This window comes from Thermobia domestica, chromosome 8 (assembly GCF_964235325.1).
Source record: "Thermobia domestica chromosome 8, izTheDome1.hap1.1, whole genome shotgun sequence".
NCBI lineage: Eukaryota > Metazoa > Arthropoda > Insecta > Zygentoma > Lepismatidae > Thermobia > Thermobia domestica.
The window spans coordinates 196,565,370-196,592,552 of NC_137461.1; the positions used below are offsets into that span (position 1 = coordinate 196,565,370).

The following is a 27,183-nucleotide window of genomic DNA, read 5'->3' on the forward strand; positions in this document are numbered from 1 at the left end:
GCACAGAACCAACCTATTTTCTTATACATCCTTTACCAATACTGCCAATATAAAATCTTGCAGAACTGAAAAATGTAGATTTATTATATTCAAGTGCAATCTTCTGGCAACCGTATTATCAAAATTTTGTTAACAACTTTTGTTTCATGCAGACTGATAATAGGGTAACTGTCTTGGATTAAGATAACTAAAAAGAAATTTAATATTGTGCTCGCAGGACATTATATCATATATCGCCATTACTGATGATTTACTTTAGAATCAGTTCTATTGCTGTAAATTTTTAAGCATGACTTCATAATCATCCTTTCATTTAGGTTCATACACGAGAATATGAACACTCAAGTGTAATTGATTAACTTATCTCCATTAATTCACTTAATATTTATCAATGAACTTTAATCCCAATCTGATTAATTTTATCTCAAATTAATATGAACTTCTTAAACTTGAGTACGAAAACAAGGAAAAATATATCTATACTACAATATGTTTTTTATTCTGTATTTTAAATAATAAATCGCATTACGAATGATTAATGATGCAATGATTGTTCAAGAGTTTTCCTTGAAAATTGAGAGAATATACGCGTATATATAAAAGTAACCATAATATGAAGTAAGAAGAATATTTAGAAGAATCAGAAGAATAAGTTGAAATAAGGTAAATGATTATATGTTTTCGTCTGTTATTTAGTTGTAAATTTACTTTTCGAAACCTTGAGTTTCTTCCACATAAATTGTTGACCTGTAGAATGCTTTCTTTTACTGTTGAAATTGTATTGTTATGGTATTATAGATGCGTTTAATATAGAAGTTTCTCGTTACAAAGGAGTACTGACGCTATAGGTAAACTCGAAGTCAAACTTCTATTTCTCAGCGTTCCCTTACTTGTAGTTACAGGTAAAAGTGAATCTAAGAAGGTAGTGGGATGCATGACATCACACTGTCTCTCCTGCCTATCTTACAACGGTACGTTTGTATATTTTCTTGATGTAGATGTAATTTTATGTATATGATCAGAGGCGCAATAATTGAGCAGAAATATGTATATTGAAAAAAGAAAAGGTTTGTTGATTAGTTGTTGATGAGGTTGTCAAGAAGGTATGATTGTTAGGAAGATAGATAGTTAATGACACGAAGATATTTATATTCGACAAATATTTTGTGATATAGTGAATACTTGTAATCATCTTTCAGAATAAAAGAAGTGTAAGCTTCTAATATCTTATAAAAGTCTTGCTGCTAATATTATCTAATAATAATAATATAGAGATATAGATTGTATTCTCGTTATATATGGTGCGACGGAACGCGGGACCCTGTAAAAGTCTTGAAGAATAGTAAAGACAGGGTTCAATTTTAATATCAAGGAACTTATGAACTTAAATTATACTTGTTTGCGTCGTGGAAGAAAAATTGAGCGCAAGACTAATATGGCCAATGTACATAATGATGGTAGGTCAACGACTGATACTACAGAAGAAACCGTGTCGCAAATGGTAAATACTAACCAAATCTTGGATATGTTTATGCAATTGAAGCAACAACTTACAACGACAGTCGAAGAAATGAAACTTAACACAAGTCAACAGCTTACAACGACAGTCGAAGAAATGAAACTTAACACAAGTCAACAACTTACAGCGAAAGTCGAAGAAATGAAACTTAACACACGTCAACAAATACAGCTGATGTCTCAAGAAATCACTCAACAACTGACGCAGCGAATTGATTCAAAGTTAGACTTAATGAACGAACAGTTTAATGCAAAATTTGAATTAACTGATCAAAATGTAGGACGGATATCAGTCCAACATGTTGATGAGCGTATAGAACAACTGCAGCTACAACAGATGGGTGATCTCAATGAGCAAGATGTTAAATTCATGTGTACCAATGATGAACCTAACCACAGAAGAAACAAAACCCGAGGAAGAACAAAATGCCGTGAACATTCAGGAAGGAAGAGTTACAGATATGTTAAAAGTCCCGATACTTCGACAGTAATAAAAAGGATGAGAATTAAATCTAATTCTACCGGTAAGGTGATCAAACATAATAGCAAACGTAATAGTGATCACGTAACTAAACCTAAACTTACTAGTGACAGTAACAGTAGTAATGATTACACGACCAAACCTAATTGTATCGGTAATATAACGCATTCTCACTATAGAAGAAACAGAAATCATGGCAGGACAGACTACCGTTGATGTGATGTATAGAATAAATACAGATCCGTTAGGAGACACAACATTTCACGACCTGTGAAACGGAGAAGAATTGAACCTGATTTGGCCGATGAAATAACACCATTTAAACACAGCCGAAATAATGCGATTTATATGAAACGCTGGCCAGATGGCAGGTACCATGGTAATACACGTAAGAAACTAAGAACTATAGAAATAAAGAAATCGGAAAACCGAATTTCGATTCGGAGCTTTCAATGTGACTTGAAAGAACTTGTTGGTCATATAACGTAATTTGATGTGGAGGCGTCCGAAAAAACATATCTTGAGGGAACCACGCTCAATTGATTTTGCTTTCATTATGATTTTGTTTGTTATTCGTATCCTATTCGAGTTCTGTGATGTCAATAAGATCTTAATTGTTGTGTTATGTCCTGATTATTATCGACATTATAATCTTAATTTATATTTTGTTTAACTATAGATTATATCCGAATAATTATATGAATATCACATACATTTTTTACAAAATATTCATCATGAAGCCTCCTAAGTAATGAATTAATAGCTTATAACCAGCATTTAATGGCTCCGGAAAGGAATCAAATAGCTTATAACCAACATTTTTATGGGCCTGAAAAAGGACTTAAATAACTTATTAATCTAATTTCGAATGTGCCTTATCGTCGGTAAAACGTATAAATAAATGAAAATGATGATAAAAATTTAAAATAAATATGATAATGATATTGTTATAGAATTAAGTATAATATATGTGTAGTTATAAGAATTATAATTTTTAAATATACGAGGTACATTCGAAAATTCGATTAATTTCCACATGTATATAAACGGTCCAGAATTCTTTTCCTTTTTTTTTTTTGATAGTTAATAAATAAAAAGGGAAATTCCGTTCGGGCGTCATAATATACAACGGTACGTTTGTATATTTTCTTGATGTAGATGTAATTTTATGTATATGATCAGAGGCGCAATAATTGAGCAGAAATATGTATATTGAAAAAAGAAAAGGTTTGTTGATTAGTTGTTGATGAGGTTGTCAAGAAGGTATGATTGTTAGGAAGATAGATAGTTGATGACAGGAAGATATTTATATTCGACAAATATTTTGTGATGTAGTGAATACGTGTAATCATCTTTCAGAATAAAAGAAGTGTAAGCTTCTAATATCTTATAAAAGTCTTGCTGCTAACATTATCTAATAATAATAATATAGAGATATAGATTGTATTCTCGTTATAATCTTCGCCCATTGTAATTTTTGAAGAAGTGGGTGGACGCCATAGATGTTTTATGGAAGTAGAGGCACGATATTCCCGGCGTCCTTCTCACTTTTACTCCTGCTTGTAGTAAAAACAAAGCCTTTTTCTTCATTACAAAAGAAAAAATGAAATGAAATCTTTAAGTTTTACGTCCCACGGTTATGTCGGTTAGGCTAAAGGAGACGGTGATTATTCGAAATGAATGAAATGGTGGAATGAAGAAAGTGGAAGGAAGCGGGAGAGCCCCGAAAAAATCCAAGAGCACTGTGTTTGTCTACCACAAAGTCCACACAGCACACGCTGGGATAGAACCAGGGACCCCAATCACCGGAGTTGAACACTCTACCACTGAGCCACCGCTCCCCCACATTCATTACAAAAGAGGCTATAATAGAAAATACATTTTTATTGTTCTTACAAGGCCAAGCCATTTCTCGAACAGGAAAAAAATGTACTTTCCAATCCTCATTCCCTCGCCATTCTTTTTAATCGACAAGAAGGATCTTTGTCTACATATTTGAACTTCATAGTGGACATGACAATGAGGCTAACTTCCGACCACGAATGTACTCTTAAGTCTTGTGAGCCACCTATACTAATTTGTGGTTTCTTGTCAGCCACAACTATTCAAGCTGCTGAAATCAGTGCCCTTCAGGGATAAAGAAATGTAAGCACTACTAACTGTTTTTTGCATGTATATCTATATGTGATGAGCCATGTAACAATGTTCATATTTCATTTAAAGCTGACAGAATCTGACCATACATTATCAAAAACTTAAACCTCAGACGCCCTGGTTTAGCAGGAACCGTACCAGATTTACATAATCTGTTCTCACCAAGATTGTACGGAATTCCAAATATCCCGGTTTTTCTCTGAAACAAAAATTAACATCATTCGTACGACATTTAAAAAAATACAATTTCGTTAGTAATCGATACTCAACCAATATTAATAATATACTCTCTGTCGCTTACTTTTGATAAGTGTTGACCTATTATTTAATTTAAATATTTATGATATTTCAGTAAAGTGCTAGTCTATGACTATTAGAGATGAGCGCAAGAATTTTGCAAGAGTTTTGCATGCAAGACCAAGACCAAGAATCCCGATGCAAGACCAAGACCAAGACCAAGATCATACCTGCGAGACTAAGACTCTTGCGCAATGGACTTGCACAAGTACCAGTACTACATTTTTTTATACAATGCAAAACGAAAGGGGGAAAAATCATTACATCTTTAACTTGAATTTCTTGGCTTCAGTAAAAATGTCACTGGAGTGAATGTGTTCCCAATAGTTCATGCAATTCGTGTGAGTTGATCTGCCCCTGTAGCATATAGCTACAGTCGTTTTCAGAATCGGTTGTTCGCGATTTCTGTAGTTTTTACTCGTTTTCAAGCTACACATGTGTCATTCTAATTAAGGCTTTTTGCACACAAAGAAATGTGTCATTGCTTCTGAATTACGATGCATTCCTGCGTTTTAAACAATGAGGATTACTTATCGGGAAATCAGACACTATTCTATAGGTGTGTGTTATCAGGAGGTACCTTTGACCCTCGAGCTGGTAAGATTTGTCGGCTCGTCCTACGACAAATATAACAAAAGATGGATTTATTTTTCACTCTTCAATTGCTTTGCCTTAAGCAGTCAGCTGACGAAATGCCACAAACGTCCAGTAAGAAGAAATTTGCAACATGAAAAACGTAAGTAGCGAGCGCAGAAAGTAAATTTCATGCGTAGTTGTTGCAGGAAGTGAGGAGCATCCTTATGGGTTATGCAACTTATGCAAAAAAAAAAAAATAGAAGAATAAAGTGACAATAAAAATTAAAAACAGAAACACTTCAGGACTGAAAAAACATTTTCTATCAGTGCATAAGGGGCTGTACACTTATTACGTAACGCAATTTTTAACCATTTTTACCCCTTACCTCCCCCTTGTCACACTTCGTAACGCAAGGCCGAACCCTCCCCCCTTTGTTACCTAACACTTTTTGATTATTTTTTTGCCAATTTTGCTTATTTTGGGAGTTATATTTAATAGTAGAACTTTTTAATTACAAAATGCTTGTATTCTGAATATATTTGTAGTGTTTTACCGTCAACAAATCAAAGTATTAAAAAATGGTAGTACCGTAATAATTTTTGACCCCCATGAGGTTGTTTAATTAACCAGTTTTAATTCTTCGAAATTGCATAGTGTCGTTTTCCCAAGGAGATTGCACCCATCCTTTTAGGACACCGACAAATGACAAGGAGGAAATACTGCCGGAAGCTGCAAGTGAAACAGGATCTTAAGAACTGACATCGATCTTTTTTTTTTTTTCGGGATCCAAGATGATTCGTGTATTTAAAGATCGCCAGTGTCGATGATGCAAACAGGTTCTCTTCCTTGTCGACTACAGATTCATAGCCGCTGCACACGTGAAGAAGCAGGAACATCTCGTTTATGAATAAGTTTCCGAGCATCTTCTTTGGAATTTGAACTTCAGATTACCCGTTTTCAAATTCTTCTTGTTCTAAATCAGTCCCAGAACGCGAGTAAACTCAATTTCTCCAGAAATGTTCAAATTCAAAAATAAAAGATGAGTACGAGATGAATTAGGTTTTTAATATCTTATTTTGCTTTGCAAACCCTTCAAAAGAATAGAGTGGGTAATGATTCAAATCAAAAGTTTTAAATAAGGTTCTCAGAAAGAGTGATACGAGTGGGAAGGCGAGGGCATTTTCAAGCTGTGGTTACGATCACTAACAACTAACTCCAGAAAAAAGTGTGTCGTAAATGCAATGCTCCGATAGCCACAAAATGGAGTTTTATTGTATTGCAATACACGCAGGGTTCGTCACCAGACACGCAGGTGACTTGTAGCGTCTTCGAATCCTTTCTGGATGATTCAATTTATATAGGATAAATGTTCGTAATTTCCCAAAACAATAGGAATATTAATTTACTTATTTATGAAAATAAAAGAACTAAATGCAATTATTTGTTTAAAAAGATTGCACATAAACCTGAGAATAAAAATATAAAAATTATAGCAAAAAAGTGCGTTACGTAACGAAGACGTAAACTCCTCCTCCCCCTTGCCACACTTCGTAACGCGAGGCCGAACTCCCTCCCTCTTTTGCCGCGTTACGTAATATGTGGACGGATCCTAAGAATGAAGCTTAGGAACTATTTCCATTAAAGCAGCAGCAAACTCAAAATACTGCAATTTCTTTAAACCTGGTTGGATTATAATCATTATTATTTTAATTGTATTCTCTCTGTTTTTGGCCAATATTGCTAAACATGTAATCATCATCATCATCACTATTCTGGCATTATTCGCAAGTCATTTGCTGCAATTGAGAAGCTTCGATGTACGGTGGTTCTCAGCTAATCTCTTTGTCTTGAGTAATATTTTTCTGTTTTAATACCTTTCTTCAACTACAGTCCTCTTCGCCCCTCTCTGTCTTTCCTTCCACAATACCCTCTAGCACGTCTCTCATAATAGAGTTCCTCCTCAGTCATGTCCTAACCAGCTCCGATTTCTCCTCTTAATTACATTTAAAATTCTTCTTTTCTCCCCTACTACTACTATTTGTAACACCTTCTTATTCGTTTTCCGTTCAGCCGAGCTAACTCTCTCCTTTTTTCCCTCCATGTCCACTTCTAGATTTTTTCATCGCTTTTGCCTAATTTCCATGTTTATGCTCCATAGAGTACATATTGGAAGCAGCGAAACAAACTATCAATATTTAATTGGAAGTTTGTTCAATATAAAGATTAGCTGATCGAGGTTGAAAGGAAAAATACGCCTTTAGAGTGAAATATTCAAAGATATTCAATAATCTGTGCCATCTTGATTTTCTTTTATTCGTCTCAGGGGTAGCCTTCCCAGTTTGGGAACCAGTGGAGTATTGGATCTGTTAGAAAATATCAGAAGATTACGAAACGTTGTGATTTATCTTATAAGTGATGAAGCATGGGCACCCATTGAAAAAATATAAAGCTCATCGCCTATGTTGTACACTATCATCATACTTACACGAAGGTAAACTACATTACATTTAGAAACATACATTGTATCTTCGTTACTATTTGTGAATCGTAGAATTTATTATCCCTTATATCCAGAGTAAAATTTACCTATGTAAAACATAAGATTTCTTAAAAGCAAGACATGCAAGCAAGACCAAGACCAAGACCAAGACTGTGTACAAGACCAAGACCAAGGGTTCCAGTGCAAGACCAAGACCAAGACTGCGTGTGCAAGACCAAGACCAAGACCACCCGCGTCTTGGTCTTGGTCTTGCATTTGCTCATCACTAATGACTATACTGTAAATTTGCATAAGATGTTCCGGTTTTTAGTGAATCTTTACATAGGATGTCGTAGATTTTTAGTTTGAAAGTCTGGGATCCCATTTCTGAAATATTCCGCTACTACTTTCTCACACACACTCTTCATTTAAGGTTGTTTGTGATATTTAAAGTGCATGTTTTCACATTCCATTTCAAAATCCTTAGTTCACATTTCAAATAAGCGTAGATATCACAACTCGCTGCACTTTTGATACCTGGCCGAAGATGTTATTTTGCATTTAGCACATGTATTTGAGAAGACAGTAACACATAGTAACATTCTTCATTCACCTTCAATAATGTGGACTATACCCAAGAGATTCCATGATCTCCCGAATGCTAATGCTTCATTGAAAACCCTTGAGAAATTATTACTATTCTTGAATCTTTAAAACGAAATGAAATCTTTAAGTTTTACGTCCCACGTTAGTGCCGGCTAGGCTAAAAGAGACTTTGATAATAAGAAATGAGGTAAACGGTGGAATGAAGAAAGTGGCAGGGAACAGGAGAACCCCGAGAAAAGCCACGCACACAGTGTTTGTCCACTACAAAGCTCACTTGGCGAGAGCTGGGATTGAACCAAGGACACTATGCACCAGAGGTAAACGCCTGATAAGAATTCGAATAATTGAAGTTGAAAAAAATTATTTTTGCTTATTTGCATCCATACTTTACCACGTGAATGAGAGAGAGAGAGAGAGAGAGAGAAAAGAAGAGAGAAACAAAAAGAAATGGGTCACTCATTTTGGCCCTTAGACAGTTAATTTTCGTATGATCAGATGAATAGTTAAGTTAGGAATCCACAAAATGATCTTGGGTTACATTAAAAAATCGATAAGGGTAATTTACATAATATACCGTTATGACTGAAACGATATATATCTCGATTATGGAAAATAAATGGGCTATATTTCACCAGTTTAATAAACTCTCGGTAAGCTAATGCTTCAGCTGCAGGGACATAGTGACAACTAACAGGACGAAGCTTCACCGTATTTTCATTAAGATATAATGCTTAGATATACTCTACTCTTGGTAACATCCAGTTTGGATGCTCTTCAGATAAACTATATCTAATGCCATAGCCCCTAGGATCATCCGAATACATATAAATATATTCTTAGCGTTTTATTTTTATGTTCGTCTTTTAACATGAAATTAAACATATCTTCTACAAAGAATCAAACATACAATGGCTAAAATGGCTATAACCGCCATATTGGAACATGTGTGATAGGAATTGAATTAGAGTCTTGATATCTGTCGTTGGCACAAACGGAGCACATAAAAGACCTCTGTTAAATCAGAAAAATTATGTTTCCTTATCTGTTACAAACTATTTTTCTCTAGATTTGCTTTGATTGCTGCTTTGTAAATTTCTAAAATGCAAGGAAATTGTCTTCTAGGCCTACCATATCTGCCATCTATTTTTCCAACCTTTAAATTTTGCTACATTAAAATAGAAACACTGACCAAAGCTTAAAACACACTTTATTTAAAATTATAACGGTTTCGGATAACTAACACATCCTTTTTCAGACAATATCAAAAATAATGAAAATACATACATATATATATAGTCATTGTTATGACAAAGTTTAAATTCTTTAACAGTCATATATATATATTCATTGTTATCAAAACATTTAAATTCTTTTAACAGACATATATATATAGTTATTTTTGTACTCTTTTTTTCCTATTTGCTGAGGCCTTCAGCCAATTCCATAGGTCTTGTTGTTCACTTTCCAAATATTACGTTCCGCCATTTTTGTTTCTTATAAGGGCCTTTTTTATTTTCTTCTTGTCTATGCTATCCAAACTTCCTTACCAGAATTCATTAATAAGTAAGCTTCCTGTCCAGTTCATCAGTTTATCTCTTCCTACCTTCTTTAAACAATCTGCTTCTTTCCACTTCCTTATTGTCATTCTTTTCTCCATCTCTAATACCTCCGTCTTATCCCAATTAATTCTGTGATTCGTCTCCTTAACATGTTTATATCTGGCATTGGTATCTTTCTTTCTCGTAACATCATCTTCATGTTGTTTTAATCTTTCTTTCACTCTCTTTCCTGTCTCTCCTATATATGACATATCGCAGTCCTCACACCATACCCTTTAGATGATTCCTTCTTCCTCTTCGTTAATCTTTTTAGTTCCTTTTCTATAATAGTAGTGCAATAATTATGAATAAATGGGAGAAAAAGGTGAAAGAAGAAGGGGGTAAGAACTTGATCATGTTTTGTAGGTATGTGGATGACTGTCTAGGCTTGTGAAAAGGGACTAGGAGACAATTAGAGAACTTCAAAGATAGTGTGGAAGATAAAGAAAAAGGTATAAGCTTAGACATGGAGTTGGAAGAAAATAGAAGAATAAACTTTTTAGACATTACCATAATAAAACAAGAAGAAGGGCTGGTTGCGAGGTGGTACCAGAAAGAGTGCTCAGCGGGGGTATACTGCCATAAGAGGAGCGACATGGATAGGAGTACAAAGAGAAAGTTCATAACAAACATGATAAGAAGAATAGAAATGCTGGAGAACGAAAAGGAAGGAAGGAAGGAGAGCATACAGAAATTCTACAGACAGTTAGAGAAAAACGGTTACAGCAAGAAGGAGTTAGAGAAGGAAGAAGAACGCAGGAAGAGGAAGAGAGGGAGAAAGAAGAATGAAGAGGATGAGTGGAAATGGCATGGTATAGAAAGTATGGAAGAAGAAACAGAGAAACTGAAGAATTTATTTAAGAATTGAGGGGTCAGAACTTATAGAAAGAGTGGAGAAAATTTATTGAGATCAATAAAGAAGAAGAATAGAAAAGGAACTAAAAGATTAACGAAGAGGAAGATGGAATCATCTAAAGGGTATGGTGTGAGGACTGCGATATGTCATATATAGGAGAGACAGGAAAGAGAGTGAAAGAAAGATTAAGACAACATGAAGATGATGTTAGGAGGAAGAAAGATACCAATACCATATATAAACATGTTAAGGAGACGAACCACAGAATTAATTGGGATATGCTGGAGGTATTGGAGATGGAGAAAAGAATGATAATAAAGAAGTGGAAAGAAGCAGATTGTTTAAAGAAAGTAAGAAGAGATAAACTGATGAACTGGACAGGAGGCTTACTTATTAATGAATTCTGGTGAGGAAGTTTGGATAGCATAGACAAGAAAAAATTTAAAAAGGCCCTTATAAGAAACAAAAATGGCGGAACGTAATATTTGGAAAGTGAACAACAAGACTTACGGGATTGGCTGAAGGCCTCAGCAAATAGGAAAAAAAGTACAACAATAACTATATATACGTCTGTTAAAAGAATTTAAATGTTTTGATAACAATGACTATATATGACTGTTAAAGAATTTAAACTTTGTCATAACAATGACTATATGTATGTATGTAATTTAATTTATTTTCGATATTGTCTGAGAAAGATATGTTAGACATCCGAAACCGTTAATATAATTTAAAATAAAATGTGTTTTAAGCTTTGTTCAGTGTTTCGTTTGTTAAAATAATCAATCCAAACCATGGATAGTCTTATTATTAAAATAGAATATCATATTAAGCTCGAAAATTTAACATTGTCAGTGAGGAAGTTTTCATTATACTTTAGAAATTTGATTTGATCATAAGTAAGTGGAATGCAAAATTACACATATCGTCAAAAGTATTTGTTGTTTCAAAAAATTTTGTCATTGCCAGCTCTAAGAAATATATGCTGAATACTTAGCTAGGTGCGTATTCGGTAATTCATATCGGCTCTATTTATTATCAGGAACCGCATTGCACAAATTTATTTAGATCAAATAGGTTTCTCTTGATAAAGTAAAAGATCGAAGAATAATTATTAGATAATAACTAATATTTCTAGATATTTTAGCTAATATTTTTAGAAAGATTTAATTAGATATTTAGCTGTACCATTTGTAGCCTTAACCATGCCTTATGATTGCTTGAGTGCTATTACAAAGCGAAATATTAATGCATGCCAATAATGGGATCAAAGATCTCGAAACTATCCAAAAGTAAAATCAAAGTTCTGTGGCTTCACATTATATCCATTATCTTTCTTTACAACATAACAAATCCAATAACAGTAAAATTGATTCAGGTATTTTCTAATTTACACTACAAATATGTCAGAAAGGATATTTAACAGTTGTTAAATTGTTCATTTATCATTCGTTATGAACGGCTTATCATCACAAGTAGGTTACACGTGGTGTAGTATGAAAGCTGGAAACGATAATTTAATGTTTTAAGATACGTATTTGATAAATGGCGTTGTGTTAGAAACAATTTAAGTTTCTAAATTTAGAATTGCGTTGCTACAACATTGGAAGTAATAGTAGTACACATTTGAAGGAAACGAGATAACAACAATAACTTATCAAATTTAGGTGAACGATAGGAAATGGATTGAAACAAGTTCATTTCTGATGGTTTATCAATTCACAGATCATCTGTGATGAATTAAAAGTGAATCCTCTTCACAATGGAAATTCACAATATGGATGAAATTTAGTAGTATATAGACATACTTTTAGTCTTTTCTAACATCAAAAATTAATGAATTAAGTAATCTCAGAGTATGTAGAAAAGACTTTGTACCTTACTGGTATTACATTACTGGATGTTTTAAATAACACATCAACAGATTATAACGTATTTTGCATCATTTTGTTTCTAAATTGTATTACTTTAATGATATATTTTAGGATATTATTTTAATGATACTGTACAATGTACTTCTTGCTTTGGGGATAGAATCTAATTTACTGGCATGAAAGGAAGAAGTTCTGAATTTTTGTTTAAAACAAATTTAAAAATAAAAATAAACTCAATACAAAATCAATTACCATCTTAAAGTAATATTACTCAACTTTAAAGTAAAACTAAAGTAGAGAGGAATCAAGTTTTGTTAAAGGAAGACTTATAGCCATTTAAGTAACATTTAAGAAAGTTTCTGGTGGCAGACACAAGACAATAATGAACAATGACTAAGCTTGATTCAGGGAGGATTTTCCTCCTCCTTTGCATCATGCTATGCAAATCCATCAATATGTAGTAAATTAGTGATCTATTTGCCTCAACAAAATATTTTTGTATATAAAGTAACATTCATATATGAAGAATATGATATCCTACGTAACATTATTTGTTTCTATGGTTTTCACATACAATAACCTCAATATACGTACATTGAACTATCATTATTGTGTTATTATCTAAAACTCGTGGTTGGTAGTTAATAATGAAAGAGTAATAAAGACTATTGATTAAAGGTTTAATGAAGACCAAATTACATACATTCAAGAACATATCATCGTTTGCAATCTTAATCAGATATCGTTTGTCAATTTATTACATTTCTGTTTCACCCCTCATGATGACACAAGACACTGGTAGTCAACAGAGTGCTGGAAAAGGAACCAAAGATCTATTAAATACAAGTTATAACAGAACAAAACCTACTAAGAACAAGGCTGCTTCCTCAAGCAATTTGACAGTACTAGTAAAACTAAAGGCACCTAAATAAACTCTACACTTGTTACTATTCTAACCTAACCTAATTATGACATGCAAGCAAATACAAAATAATCTAAGAAATTCTACAATAACTTGATTTCTAAACAACTTCTGTTTCTACATACTATACAATATACTGAAATTCTACCTTACTCTATACGCTACAAAGCTGAACCTACTTCTACTACTACTCATTCTTCTAACTTCCTACAGCGAATCTATCAATAATTCTGTCAACATTCCTAAATGATATACATATAGTGTTTAATAGAGCGTAACCTAACAACAAAATCCATCTTCACAACATAACCTGAAGACTTCTTATCTCTTACTTCTAAATGTAACATGATTTCTGATTAGTTGCTTTAAAGTGTGAATAACATGGCGAATATGGTAGTATTACATATTTTGAAGAACATGTCATCGTTTGTAATCGTTGTTGATATGATGTAATCTAATTATATCTGGTTTAGAAATATTTTCTTGAACCATCAGTTTCTGTAATTGTCATGTGTCATAACAATGTTAATTAACATATTTAATCTGTTATATGTTTGAACTAAATATATTGATCTTAATTTCTTTGTTGTAATAATAATTTATATATATTTATTCCATATAAAAGAGGCATCATTAGAATTTAATTATCATAAATGCATACTTAGTATTTCTAAATATTTATAGAATTTCAGGACCTTGTTAGGTTAATTGTAAAAGTCGGAATCTATTTTACTCAATGTTAGACATGATAACATCGAGCACCATGCATTGTGATCTGCTTCATTTATGTCATTTCTGGTGCATGGGTTCCCGGGTTCAAACCCTGCTTCCGCCAAGTGAACTTTGTGGCGGACAAACACCGTGTGCGTGGGTTTTTCGGGGTTTTCCCGTTTCCTCCCACTTTCTTCATTCCACCATTTCATTCATTTCTCATAGTCACCGTCTCCTTTAGCCTAACCGGCATAAACGTGGGACGTAAAACTCAAAGATTTCATTTTTCGTCTATGTCATTATCGTTCAACAACAAACTTCGAAACTTTATTCATCGAATTTCCGATGCTTCTTCACTATGGGGAACCAGTTGTGGCAAAAGTTTAACTCGTCAATATTGTTGCCCCGACTTTCAGAGTTGTTTTTCATAAATTAACATAAATGTTGCGTGAATACGCCTTAGAAAAGACGCCACGTTGCAATTTTTCTGGATGCCATTGCTAGGATAATCCACGATGAGCGCTATAAATATAAAAATTTTATTTTCAGAATGAAATCTCTGCTACTTCTTGTGGTTGTCGCTGCTGCTGGTGAAATACGACACGAAAGTTTCAACATTCATCACAATTCAAGGTGAGATATTTTAAAAAAAATTAGCAGTTGAGAACTGAAATATGTAAAGGAGATACACTAAAAAATTCTCAGGTAGATTGTACTACGTGGATTAAGGCGTTAAGCACTTTTCCTTATGTTGCATTATAGAGGATACACAGATATCCAGATTTAACAGGGATTGACTTTCTTTTTAATTATTAAATTATAAACCTAGAAATTAATTTTAAACGAAGATTTATTCCAATTACAAATATCTTTATATCTTATAATGTTAGCCTTAAATATATAAAGATTACGAGATCTTGTAGATAAACAATTTGACCAGGGTGGACTCGAACTAAAACAGTCAACATGATTTCAATGAAATTTCTTCCTTAAGTTTTCCTTCACACCGCTACACATCTCTTCGATATTGAAATGTTCAAAACTGCGGATTTTTAATGATAACTTTATGTTATCTTTGTTGGGAAACTACGTTACGTTTATACCACAAATAAATAGTTGGAGCTTCAAATTAGTAAGTAAGAGACAACGTGTAACCACTCCACGTTGAATATATGTCTGAAATGTTTTATACTATGCTTGCTATAGATTATGGCGTGGTAATTGAAGCAGTTCTTCTGGCAATCAGACATAATCATGCCATATTCGATAAGATCTATACCGAGTGGAGCACGTTGGATTCGTCATGCGGTATGGAGACATTTGTAATCCTGCTGAAATGTGGTTCTTACAAATTTTTCATATAATGTCGAAGGATAGGATTGAGGATATTATGATTGTATGACATACTAGTTGTACTACCCTGAATGAAGACTCATACCAGAACGCCATACATGGATCCTAAGAGTGAGTGCAAATATACTCTGAACTTTTCCGCTCAGCTGCATCTACCAGAACACAAACACACGGTCTCACTATATGATCAAGTCAGAAACACTGTCACTGAATATACCTTCCTTCAATCATCTCGTCACTGCAGTCTCTCACGACATCAACGAATATGTTCTTGGGTACGATCAGCTATCAGTTGTAAAATGTGAAGGACTAATGCAGGAATGTACACCTTCATTTAATAGTTGAATGCTTAGTCATGGTGCTCTTACATGTGGGACTAAGATGTCTCTGATTCGACTGACAGTGCCCATCCTATCAGTTAGAGTGGTCCGAACGAGTACTGTAGAGGAGTCAACTTTGTGTTGCAAATCACGGTTGCAGTTTGAACCCTCTACCTAATATTGAGTATACTACTGATGGACTATTTGTCTCCGAAATATGAGTGTTCATTTATATTTATATCACTGTTTGGACAGAGCAAAGGTTAAAGATCTATCACATCGTAAGTTAAAAGACTATAAGATAATAAATATATGACAACATTTACTTTCTTTCTTCATTTCTTTAGGTTCGTTTGTGGGTAATTCGAATTTCACTTCAACTTGCGTGCCTCAATTCCTCATGTGATTCTATTCTAAAAACTTTCAATTAGTTTAAGATAAAGATAAATATTAGAAGAATGATTTCCCCAGCTAACTTCTAAAAGACATATATTTCACATGATAGTTTCAATTTTATGCAATGTTAGTTTTCACAAAAGAAGTTCAAGGGAATAATTGTTTTATTTTCGTATATTGTATATATCGGAATGTAAGGGCTCTAAAAACATTATACTTACCCAGGAGGGTACGCAGAATTTCATCAGGATCTTCAAGTGCTCACAGTCATGCCATTTCCGATGTTTGTATACTGTTTCCACATGATAAATGCTCAGTTTTGCATAATGTCATGTTCAGAAAAATCCAGAACCACTGAGTTGACATAAATTGCGAGGTTTTGGGCTGACTAACATCTGACTAACATCTTTGAAGAATAAACAATAAATTGCATGTTACGATAAAGGTTACGAACATAGGATAAACGAATACAAGAAATAGTAGACTATAGGAAAAATCCATTGTACCTAAAAAAAAGGCACTTTAAGTATATGGTAAGGTGTAGCTACCGAGATATACTTCATTTATTGAAACCAGTTCTTCAATGTGAATTTAATTCAGAAAGAAGAAGTACCGTTTTTAAAATAAACGAAAAAATACTCTAAATCAGTTATACGTAGACACAAACAAGACACACTGACGAATTATACTAATCTAAATTATTAGAGCATTCTATCATTATTTCCAAACATTCATGTAAACTTTGTTAATTAAACTTCGATTCTCTTTTTGCAGAATTATAAAGGATACAGATTCCATACCAAAAGAAGTGGACTTTAATGCTTACGTAGACCAAGTATTAGACATAGCTAGAGTAGAGATAGCATCTAAAGGATATGTTGATCTCGAACCTGGCTTCGGGCATTACTTACTTTTCAATGATGTAAGTATTCGAAAAGAAATAACCATACAATAGTGTTTTCAGTTGTGCCCAATTTGTTAAATTGTCCGATCGACCTTTTTTAACATCATTCGAAACCGAGTGCACTCCCATTCACAGTTCACACTGTAAATTATGAAAATATTACCAAATATGAAGTACCTATGGAACTTTTTGAAAAATATTTGAAAAGTTTTTCCCCTACAGTTGTTACTTGGAGGACAAGAGGAAAACCAAACCCATACTTTAGCTCAAGTATTAAATGGAGACAGTTCAAACATTGCTTTTCTGCTGAGTATGGATGTAACAAACGACAATTAGTGTGGAAATCAATATACATAATTATGTTTTCCTCTAATTTTAGGTTATACACACACTTAGAAAGGAAAATCGTTAAAGACCTAAAATATAAGAACTAACATTTTATGAATGAAAAATGTCTTTTACTGTTATTGAACGTTCAAAAGATTTTAAAAAATAATCATAGTTCTCTTCTAGAGAGAAGTTGGTTGTTTCATGTCATCTATCAGGCTTCTAAAATCGGTAATATGCTGTGACAGACATTCGCAACCAACTTTTCAAATGATGAACTCTTGAAGTGCAAAGCTGTTATTTCTTGTTACGAGTGAGCGTTTCCTTTTAGCACAAAAGCAACATGAAAGACAGCCCTTCAGTTTAAGATAGAATCCAAACAATCGTAATGCGTGCAAATTTTCGAGGCTCTCGCACTCAAGATCCTATTTACCAAATTTGCACACGCTAGTCACTAGGCGAGCTGTTATGTGTCCCAGATAGTTACAACTAGAAAATACAAAAAACAACTATTTCTTCACATAAAAAAACAGAGTTTTAATTTCCTTGAGGAGCAAACGGAAATGTTCACTTTTTTGTCTTTTTAAATGCATTTCTTATTCAAGACAACATTTTTGTTTCCCTATAGTGGATTCTACAATTAATAAAGGGTCATTACAATATCCACTACTTGCGAGACCTATGGAAAGGCGAGGACTGGCTGTTCTTGATTGGTATTCAAATTGATATTGTATTTGTTGCCAGTAAGTGTGTGCTATGCAGTCACCGTATTCCAAATAACGGTTTGGTTGCTTAACAATCTTATAAACTATCTGGAGGTTATACATCTTGATATGCGTGTTTTACAAGGTTGCCTAAATTCAATCTGAAAACAAGAAACTGTTACTATAAACCGAGGAACCGAGGAATATTACTATAAACGTTTCTGTGTATACTATTGCTTACATTTCAGTCTTCAATTCGGGAAACATCTCATCCTGACTTTAGAGAGTTCATTTTGGAAAATTAAAAACCATAAATTAGAATTCTGTGTATGATGTTTGTTTAAGATTATAAATCATGAGATTCCTTTTTTATTTACTGTTATATTGTGTCAAAGTTTTTGAAATATGGAAGTTGTGGCGCAACAGCATAGCGTTCCAAATGTTCTCTCCCTCAAAATTTAGCGACCCCAAATGAAATTTTAATTTATTTATAAATTTTAAATGACAATTTTGTTCTACGAAATTTACTATAGTTTCAGAACAGATATTGCTAACAGAATTAAACATTTTAGTAAAATAATTTTGTCACTGAACGTTAATCTAATAGCTCTAAAACAATTGAGTTGAATTGAGTTTAACGTCCCTTTCAGCAGCGAGGCTATATGGGAAGTGGACCTACTGATTAACGTGGAATCCAAACCACATGATAAGCCGCCGGGAATTAATCCCAGATCTCCCACGCTCTAAAACAATACGTTGGAACTAAAGTCCATCCACCGATTTGCACTTTTTCTGTTCCATTGCACGACTCATTTTCTTTGATTCTTGGACTTTTTCAGGATTTTCTGTTCAGAATGCGGTGATTAAACATTTTCTCGTGTTACAATGAGAAAATTAAAGTTGATCTTACTGTACTCTTGCACTAATCTTGAAATATTAAAAAAAAAAAAAAAAAACAGACACACACACACACACACACACACACACACACAATTTTTCATGCAATTAAATCGCGATAAGACATTTAATTTTTTCCATAATAAATCCCGGTTTTCGGATCACTTACATCTCTAGTTACTAGTATGAAAATCCTGATTACCATATATACCTTGAAATAAAGCAGGAATCAAGTGCTACACTGCATTTCTTAAACCTAGTTATTTGTCTGGTGAAATATACCTCTAGACGTTTCTTTCCTATGATCGAACTTTCAGAAATAGATCACACTGAAAACTTATTAGAGGACAGAAGATGGAGCGATACTCAAGAGAATTACCCATATCTATGAGAAAATGTTACTAATTTTTTGAGAAAGGAACATATTCAGAAATGTCATCGATTAGTTTGAAGTGACTGAATCTTTTCTTGGATTCCTTGTTAAACTTCCTCGATTTCAAGAATATATTGGGCCTACTTGCTTTCGTACTTAAAATCGGAATACTTCCGATTGTGATCTTACACTTTACTTAGAAATAGGTCTAAATCGTCTTGTTGAAAATATTGTCCAGATGTGGAATGTCAGTTTAATTAGTTGAGGCATTGATTTAAGAGTTCCGCATAAATTACCATAAATTGCTCAAACAAATGATGTAAATGGGGATGAGAACCGACTATGTACATGCAACTAATGTTGCGGAAGATTATGCTTCAATGTATAAATAAGACTGAACAATTCGAAATGATAAAATAGCTACTAGATTGGGTATAAGGTAAAAGAGAGAGAAGAAGGGTTTTAACTATCAGAATAGGAAATGAATACTTGACATAATTATCTTTCACTCTTGATGATAGTGTAGTTGTTCCAATTGACGAGGTGATTCTCCGGTGTTACTGTATAATTTCCTAGCGTCAAGGCAATGGAACGAATGCTAAAGTTGACCATTTTATTTTGAATCTTTTCAAATCTGCCAGGGGTGGTGAATGAATTGTTAAACTCAGCTCATTGAGAATGTCGTATTCATTTTACTGTTTAGATTAATATTATGAGCAGTAATATTAGTATATTATTTTCAGTAAACTGATTGAATCTTATTTGTTAAGAGTTTATTGATTAGAATTAGATATTTCAACTTGATTTGTTTCATTTTGTGCTTCCATGCACTCTTTATTATTACAACTTTTTCTAGAATCAGGTTTACATATCGCCTCTGTCATAATTTTTATACATTTATGATTCTACACTTTTTGTAGGTAACACAAAACCATATATTATCACTATTAAATAGAATTAATCTCCCAAGAGACATCTGTATCATAAATCTTGTAACACATCACAAATTATTCGCACAACTTGCAAAATCATTTCATCATTTAACTAACTCAATATAAAGACATAACTAAATTTCTGTTCTTGGAAGACTCTAATTCGTGCAGCATTTTTTGTGTACATATCTTACTATATTCAGCAAGTAAACTATCTGTCAATTTACTGACAAGTACTAGATGATACGCATTCTCTGATAAATATAAATACTTTGAAAGTCATTAAACAATTTACACCTCTACATTTCTTAATACAAATTTTTAGTGTATCTATTTATGTCATAATGAAGCATCTGAGCAGGAGACGAGTATATACTTAATAAGGAAATTATATTAAAATACTTAATCATGCATGCCATATTTTAAGAGTACTTGTAGGTAGAGTCATCACCAAAAAAATGCGAATATACAGAACTTGTATATTCTTTTGTCAAATACGTACAAATGAATTAACCAATTAGAACGCAGTGTTTAACAATATACACAGAGCTTTGCGTTCTTCTTATCCTACTAGGGATGTACTTGAACCTGAACCAGCAAAGTGGGGGTTATGTATATATTTCCTGAAAGTTTTGGTCAATGTTAGATCAAAACCGGTTACCAAAATTGGGGAGGTCTCATGCATTCCGCTTGGGGGCAGCACTTTAGTAATTGTAATTAAAATCTTTAAGGGTGTCCATAAAGTCCGTTGCAACCCCGAAAACTCTGAAAAGGTGAGACAAATGAGAATAGAAAAACATAGCTTTCATCATTTCGAAAGTACAACGTACTAAAGTAAAACAAATTATCCCAAGGTCCCCCAGAGGGTCCCAGACGGGTCCAACTCAAAATTTTTAAATCGAAACGAGGGTCAACTTGCTCGTATGAAAGTTGGCGTTAAACGAAAGAAGATAAATCAAGTCTCGACTGTCTACGATAAACTTGTGCAAAATAGCGGTGGGTCAAAATATCAGCACACTCTCGATTGCAAAGCCTGTGGCACTCGTATGAATCTGAAACGGTGGGGTACGTGTAAAAACAAAAACACAGATATGTCATTATTTCACAAGAATAACGATTCAAAGTAAAACAAAAGTTGTTCCAGTGTCCCTCGGAGGGTCCCAGACGGGGTCCAGCTAAGAATGTTGAAATGGGAAAGGGTTTCAAGTTTAGTATCGTATAAAAGCTAACGTTAAGTAAAAGAAGATGAAACAAGTCTCAACTCTTGTTGATAAGCCAGCGCAAAATGTCGGTGGACCGAAATGTCAACACAAGCGTCATTGAAAAATGAAAATAATGACAGAACACGAATATAAAAGTAATAAAGCATCTAGATTACCTATAGCATCTGTTCTTGCTACAGGCATAACTCCTATAGATCAGACGGATTCTGATTGTATTATGACTTCATATATCAATAGCTTTACTTCCTGTGTAGGTACACTGAATATGAAAGACACAATCATTTTCAATTCATGTTAATGAGTTATGTAAAGTTTTATATAATTTTTCTATTATTTTTACAGACTGTGATTGCTGATTATCTTATGAGAAATGGGTTTGTTTATGGAGTGGACAACATAGTAAGATCAAGTGATGTTACTGCTCGATATCGTGAAACCCAGAACACGTATTTATTAGATTTTCTCGTCAGCTTTCCTAAACTAAAGGTAGGTAATATTAATGGTAATGTTGAGGTTATGGTCACAATGATGTTTGAACAAAAATAAGAAAGGATTAACAAAATTATTATAATTTTAAGTACAGATTTGCAAATTAAATACTTCTAAAATTCGAATAAAGTAACAATGTGCAATAATAATAATAATAATAATAATAATAATAATAATAATAATAATAATAATAATAATAATAATAATAATAATTTTCAGATATTCAGATTTTCTTGTCTCCATATCTACTTTTTCCATTTTTGTTCAAATTTAGAGACATCTTTCAGCTTCTTCTTTATTTTCATGTTTATGCAAGTGTCTTGCCTCTCAGTGCCATATACATCAATCGTGGGAGATATTTTCTGAGATCATAAGCAGGGTGAGAATTCCTAGAGATTTGGGGAAAACTAGTTACTTAAAATTGTTTGAAGCAAATTCTCTCCACCAGTAATTTGCTGGGTGTGATTTAAATGACACTATTGCAACAAATTTGTAAATTAATTACAATTTATCATATATAAAATACACGTGCATGACTCTAGAAATAACCTCCTAAATTTACGTGTCTTAGATTGAAATTCCTTATATATCTACAAACACATGTACACACTGTAACATGACGCTGCCCGTAATAAGAATAGCTCCACTGTTACCGGTCAGGAATGCACAACATTCCCCACATTTAATTCAGTTATAAGAAATACGGATAGTTTAACCTTCAATAAATAAGCGTATTCTATTAATATGCAATTCTTTGTAACTAAATAAGGACAATCTAGGATAAAGGAAAATCTAAGTTTCAAAAAAATCCTTTATAAAATATCCGAACTTGATAGGAACAATTTAACATTATCTGTATCGACTGAAAACAACATCTAAATAGAATCAACTACAATATGAATATTAGCCCTATATATATGTCTCAACAAAGACAAAGTCAATCAATTTATCCTGTTACAATTTGACTAACAATTTAACCTCGTCTTACATATCAATGTCTTCACCATATATAATGAGTATTAATCTCTTTGATATAATATATATATTAAAACGTAACTCACCAGATATTATATATACAATAATTTTTCACTATAAGCTCTAGGCAGCCACTAAATATATATAACACTTATAGGAACTATAAACTTTCTTTTTTTTCTTGACCGGTTATATTCTTGTTAGCAACTGACCTTTATCCAACTTCAAAAATTTACGAACGCAATAATTTCGAAACTCGCCACCCATGGCGCTACCTACCGTAACTCTAGCGGCCAAGATTTTTACTAATACAAGATCACTAATCGAAACTATTCTTCCAAATTGAAGCATAATTCATAAAATTTAATATCTCAGTACACACATCGGCGCCCCTGACCAAAAATAAATATATTTATTTTAATCTATTGCTATGAATTATAGGATTAGCGTATGTCATGCTCTCATGATTAGTAATTAGTCACCCCTAATCTCTAATTCCTACACAGAATCATACAACTCATTCACCACCAACATAAAAAAATATAAACTAAATAACAAAAATTTCCCCCAAAATTTCATTCATTCACTCACTCATACAATCCATACATACCCCCATCTAAGCACCACCATCTACTCCCGAATTAATCTACTGGGTCATATGTCTATGATCACATAATTCATATGCAATTTACAAAGCTTATTTCAATTATAATAATACATAAATACCTGAGATATTTTTTTCTATACAAGTACCCCAAAATTGACTGCCAGAGCAAATAACTAAACAATATAGGCAAGGAATCGAAAAATTAACACTTACAGATGTCATCAGGTACAAATATAAATATTACTTGCAATTACTAGTCAAATTCAAGGATAGTTCCATACGGCTCTCGGTCGATTGACATTCCTTTCCAGTCAAATTCTTGTAAAAATATTTACAATATGACATTAAACGACAAACACGCGGACATCATTGAATTCCAGGCCTGGAATACACAAAACAATAATTAACAAACCTACATTAAATATACATTTTACATATTTAAATATAAACCAATTATCTGGATGCTCTCAAATAATTTCTTTAAAGGATAAAGAGACGGATCATTTCATTAATACACCTAAGTAATATACCTCCTTTCTCGATAAGGCTTTGTTAAGGAAACATGAGTCTTTCTTACATCGCGCTCATTACTTATAGATCTTACTTGACGGCTATTCGGTCCTAAGAACTTGATAATCTCGAACGGCCCCAGCCAGCGAGGAAGAAATTTTCGAGTTATCTTATCAGCTAAAGATGATTTAAACTGAGCATGAATTAAAACCTTATCCCCAAGCTGGTAATTCGTAGGCGATCTACGTTTATCAAATATCTTTTTCTTTCTGTACCATGCTCTTTCCATATTTTTCATAGCATTTACCCAAACATCTACCTTTAGCGCATCTAAATCAAGAATTCCTACATTCCATTTAACATCAAGTGGGTCACATACATTATAATTATATACCATTTCCATCGGTGAACATTTCAATTCAGAATGCTCTGCACAATTGATCGAAAATTCTATCTCGTTAATCCCTTTATCCCATTGAGTTTGTTTGTCATAAAAATAAATTTTCAAACAATTTTTTAAAAGACGGATGTATCTTTCAGCATTATTCGAAGAACTATGATAAGGAGAAATACGAATGTCACGAATTCCTTGACCAAAAAGAAAATCTCGAAACCTTGCAGATACATATACACTATAGTTATCGTGTGCTATTGAAAACGGAAAACCATGCCTACACATTAATTTATACAATTTATTAATAATGGTTTGACTATTCAAATTTCTAAGTGGTTCCAAATACATAAACTTAGAACAAGAATCTACTACAATTAAGCAATATCGACCAGATCTAGATTCTGTTACTGGCCCTATTACATCCGTGTACCAAATCCCGTTTATCACCTTCTCAAAAGTTGATACTAACTGACCCATTTGTTTACGATTGTTACTTTTCATACGTTGGCACGGGTCACACGTTGATACATATCTTTTAATATCATCTACCATTCCCATCCATGTATATCTGGAACATATCTTTGCTATAGTTTTCCTCGTTCCAGTATGAGCTCCCGGTATTATTGAATTATGATAAAATTCCAAAATAGTATTAATTAATTTCCTCGGAAGACAGATCTTATACGGATTTCTTAGCGCCTTAGTTTTTTTACACAAAATATCCTTAACTAACTTATACCCTTCCACACATCCTTTTCTCTTCAACTTATCTATTATATTATTCAGATCTGGATCCCTCCTTTGGTATTCCTTAATAGACACACTAGCTAAAGGCATATTCCACATATTAATCAAGCACAATTTTTTACCTTGTCCGACAAAGACGGTTCCAACACCATCTCTTCAAAATTCTCTCTATCATACAGCCTAGAAATAAGATCTGGTACAACATTTAAATTAGTAGGGACATGTTTAATATCAAAATCAAAAGCAAGAAGTCTATACAGTAAATTACCATACTTCTTAAGCCGCTTTAAATTTTTAATAGCGTACGCAAGACCTTGATGATCCACTCTCAACTCAAAACGAGAATGCAAATATGTTTTAAAGCGTTCCATCGATTCGATAGCTGCAATAAGCTCAAGCAAGAATATAGGCTTCTGGAAATCATAAGGTTTTAGTTTACGAGAATAAAATGCTACGACCTTTAGCTGTCCTGTACCATCATATTGTTGTAAACAGCCTCCAACGCTACGTAATGTTGCATCGCTGCTAAGGACGAATTTTGCATCTAAGTCAGGCAATTTCAAATAACATGCGTTTCAAACAGTTCTTTAATTTTATTCAACGCCTCTTGTTGCTCCTCCGTCAATTGGAAAGCTATTTTAGGTGACCTAAGTCGATTAAGTGGTTCCATGTTATCCTGAAAATTAGGTATAAATTTACTGAAGTACTGCAAAAAACAGACTAAACTAATTAAACCACGTCTATTCTTAGGCGCTGGTAACTTCTTTATTACTTCGATTCTTTCAGGATCCATGTACATATTACCATTCTCTATAATATGACCCAAATACGACACGCGTTTCTGGAACAACAAAGATTTGCTCACAGATAAAGTTATTCCGTTTTCACGGAATTTACTTAGCACCTTCTCCAACAATTTCTTATGTCCTTCAATGTCTGAACTATATAATATTACATCATCAAAGAACCAATCGACGCCCTCTGATTTTAATGAATATAATATATTATTCATTATTCGCGATAAAACGAAAGAACCTGCCGCTAATCCAAATGGCAAATAATTAAATTGAAATAATCCTCTATGCGTAAGGAAGGCAGTATATTTTCGAGAACGCTCAATCAATTTAATATGCAAATAGGCTCGGCGTATATCTAATTTCGAAAATATAACACCCTTTGATAACTCCGCCATAACATCATCTATCCGCGGCGTATACTGTGGATTTAAATACAAACGTCGATTGAGACCTTGGTAATTAACTACCATACGAGGATCTCCTGTCTTGTTTCTTACTAGAAAACAAGGAAATGACCAATTACTATCACTAGGCTGTATAATTTTTTGAGCCAACAATTCATCCAATACCTTATCTAAATTCTTTTGATCAACACGGGACAACGGATACGGTTTGTTTCTTATGGGAGTTTCATTATCAACCTTGATATCATACTCAAAATCTTTTATCTCACCAACCCTATCTGTAAACACATCCGAAAATTGACACAATAAATTGTTTACATACCCTTGTAATGAAGGATCTGCCTCATGTAGAAGTGGATCTACCATAACCTTATCTTGCACATTCGCAAACTCCTGATTCTGGAATAACGTAGGATGACAATTTCCAAAAGTCGAATCACCAACCTCACTTCTAACATGCGGGTTTAACTGGTTCTCTCGATCTGTCTGGACACACCACTTCATGGCAGGTTGATCATGTTTACTACGAAATACAAATCGTCCGGCAGCATTATTAAAATCACTTGAGGGGGGTGTCGGTTTATAACTAAGAGGGACTTCCACCTTTTCAAATTTCAAGAGTAATCTGTTATTACTTAAATCAATTTGAGCCTTTATAAATGAAAGTTTATTTATGCCTATTATGAATACCGGTTCCAACTTCTCCACTAAAAAAACTTTAGTTTATAAACCTTGGTATGAAACCGAATGGGCAAGAT

General features: G+C 33.4%; 1 protein-coding gene across 1 annotated transcript in view; it reads left to right on the forward strand.

The window, feature by feature from the left end:
- The first annotated feature begins 523 nt into the window (after nucleotides 1-523).
- LOC145691907 (uncharacterized) overlaps nucleotides 524-27,183 on the forward strand; it is a 117,568-nt gene continuing 90,908 nt past the window's right edge. The window contains exons 1-4 of the mRNA XM_081767212.1: nucleotides 524-663; nucleotides 14,623-14,706; nucleotides 16,917-17,064; nucleotides 21,845-21,988. Of these exons, the coding sequence (XP_081623338.1) occupies nucleotides 14,624-14,706; nucleotides 16,917-17,064; nucleotides 21,845-21,988 (375 nt within the window). The 5' untranslated portion in view covers nucleotides 524-663; nucleotide 14,623. The remainder of the gene's footprint in view (nucleotides 664-14,622; nucleotides 14,707-16,916; nucleotides 17,065-21,844; nucleotides 21,989-27,183) is intronic.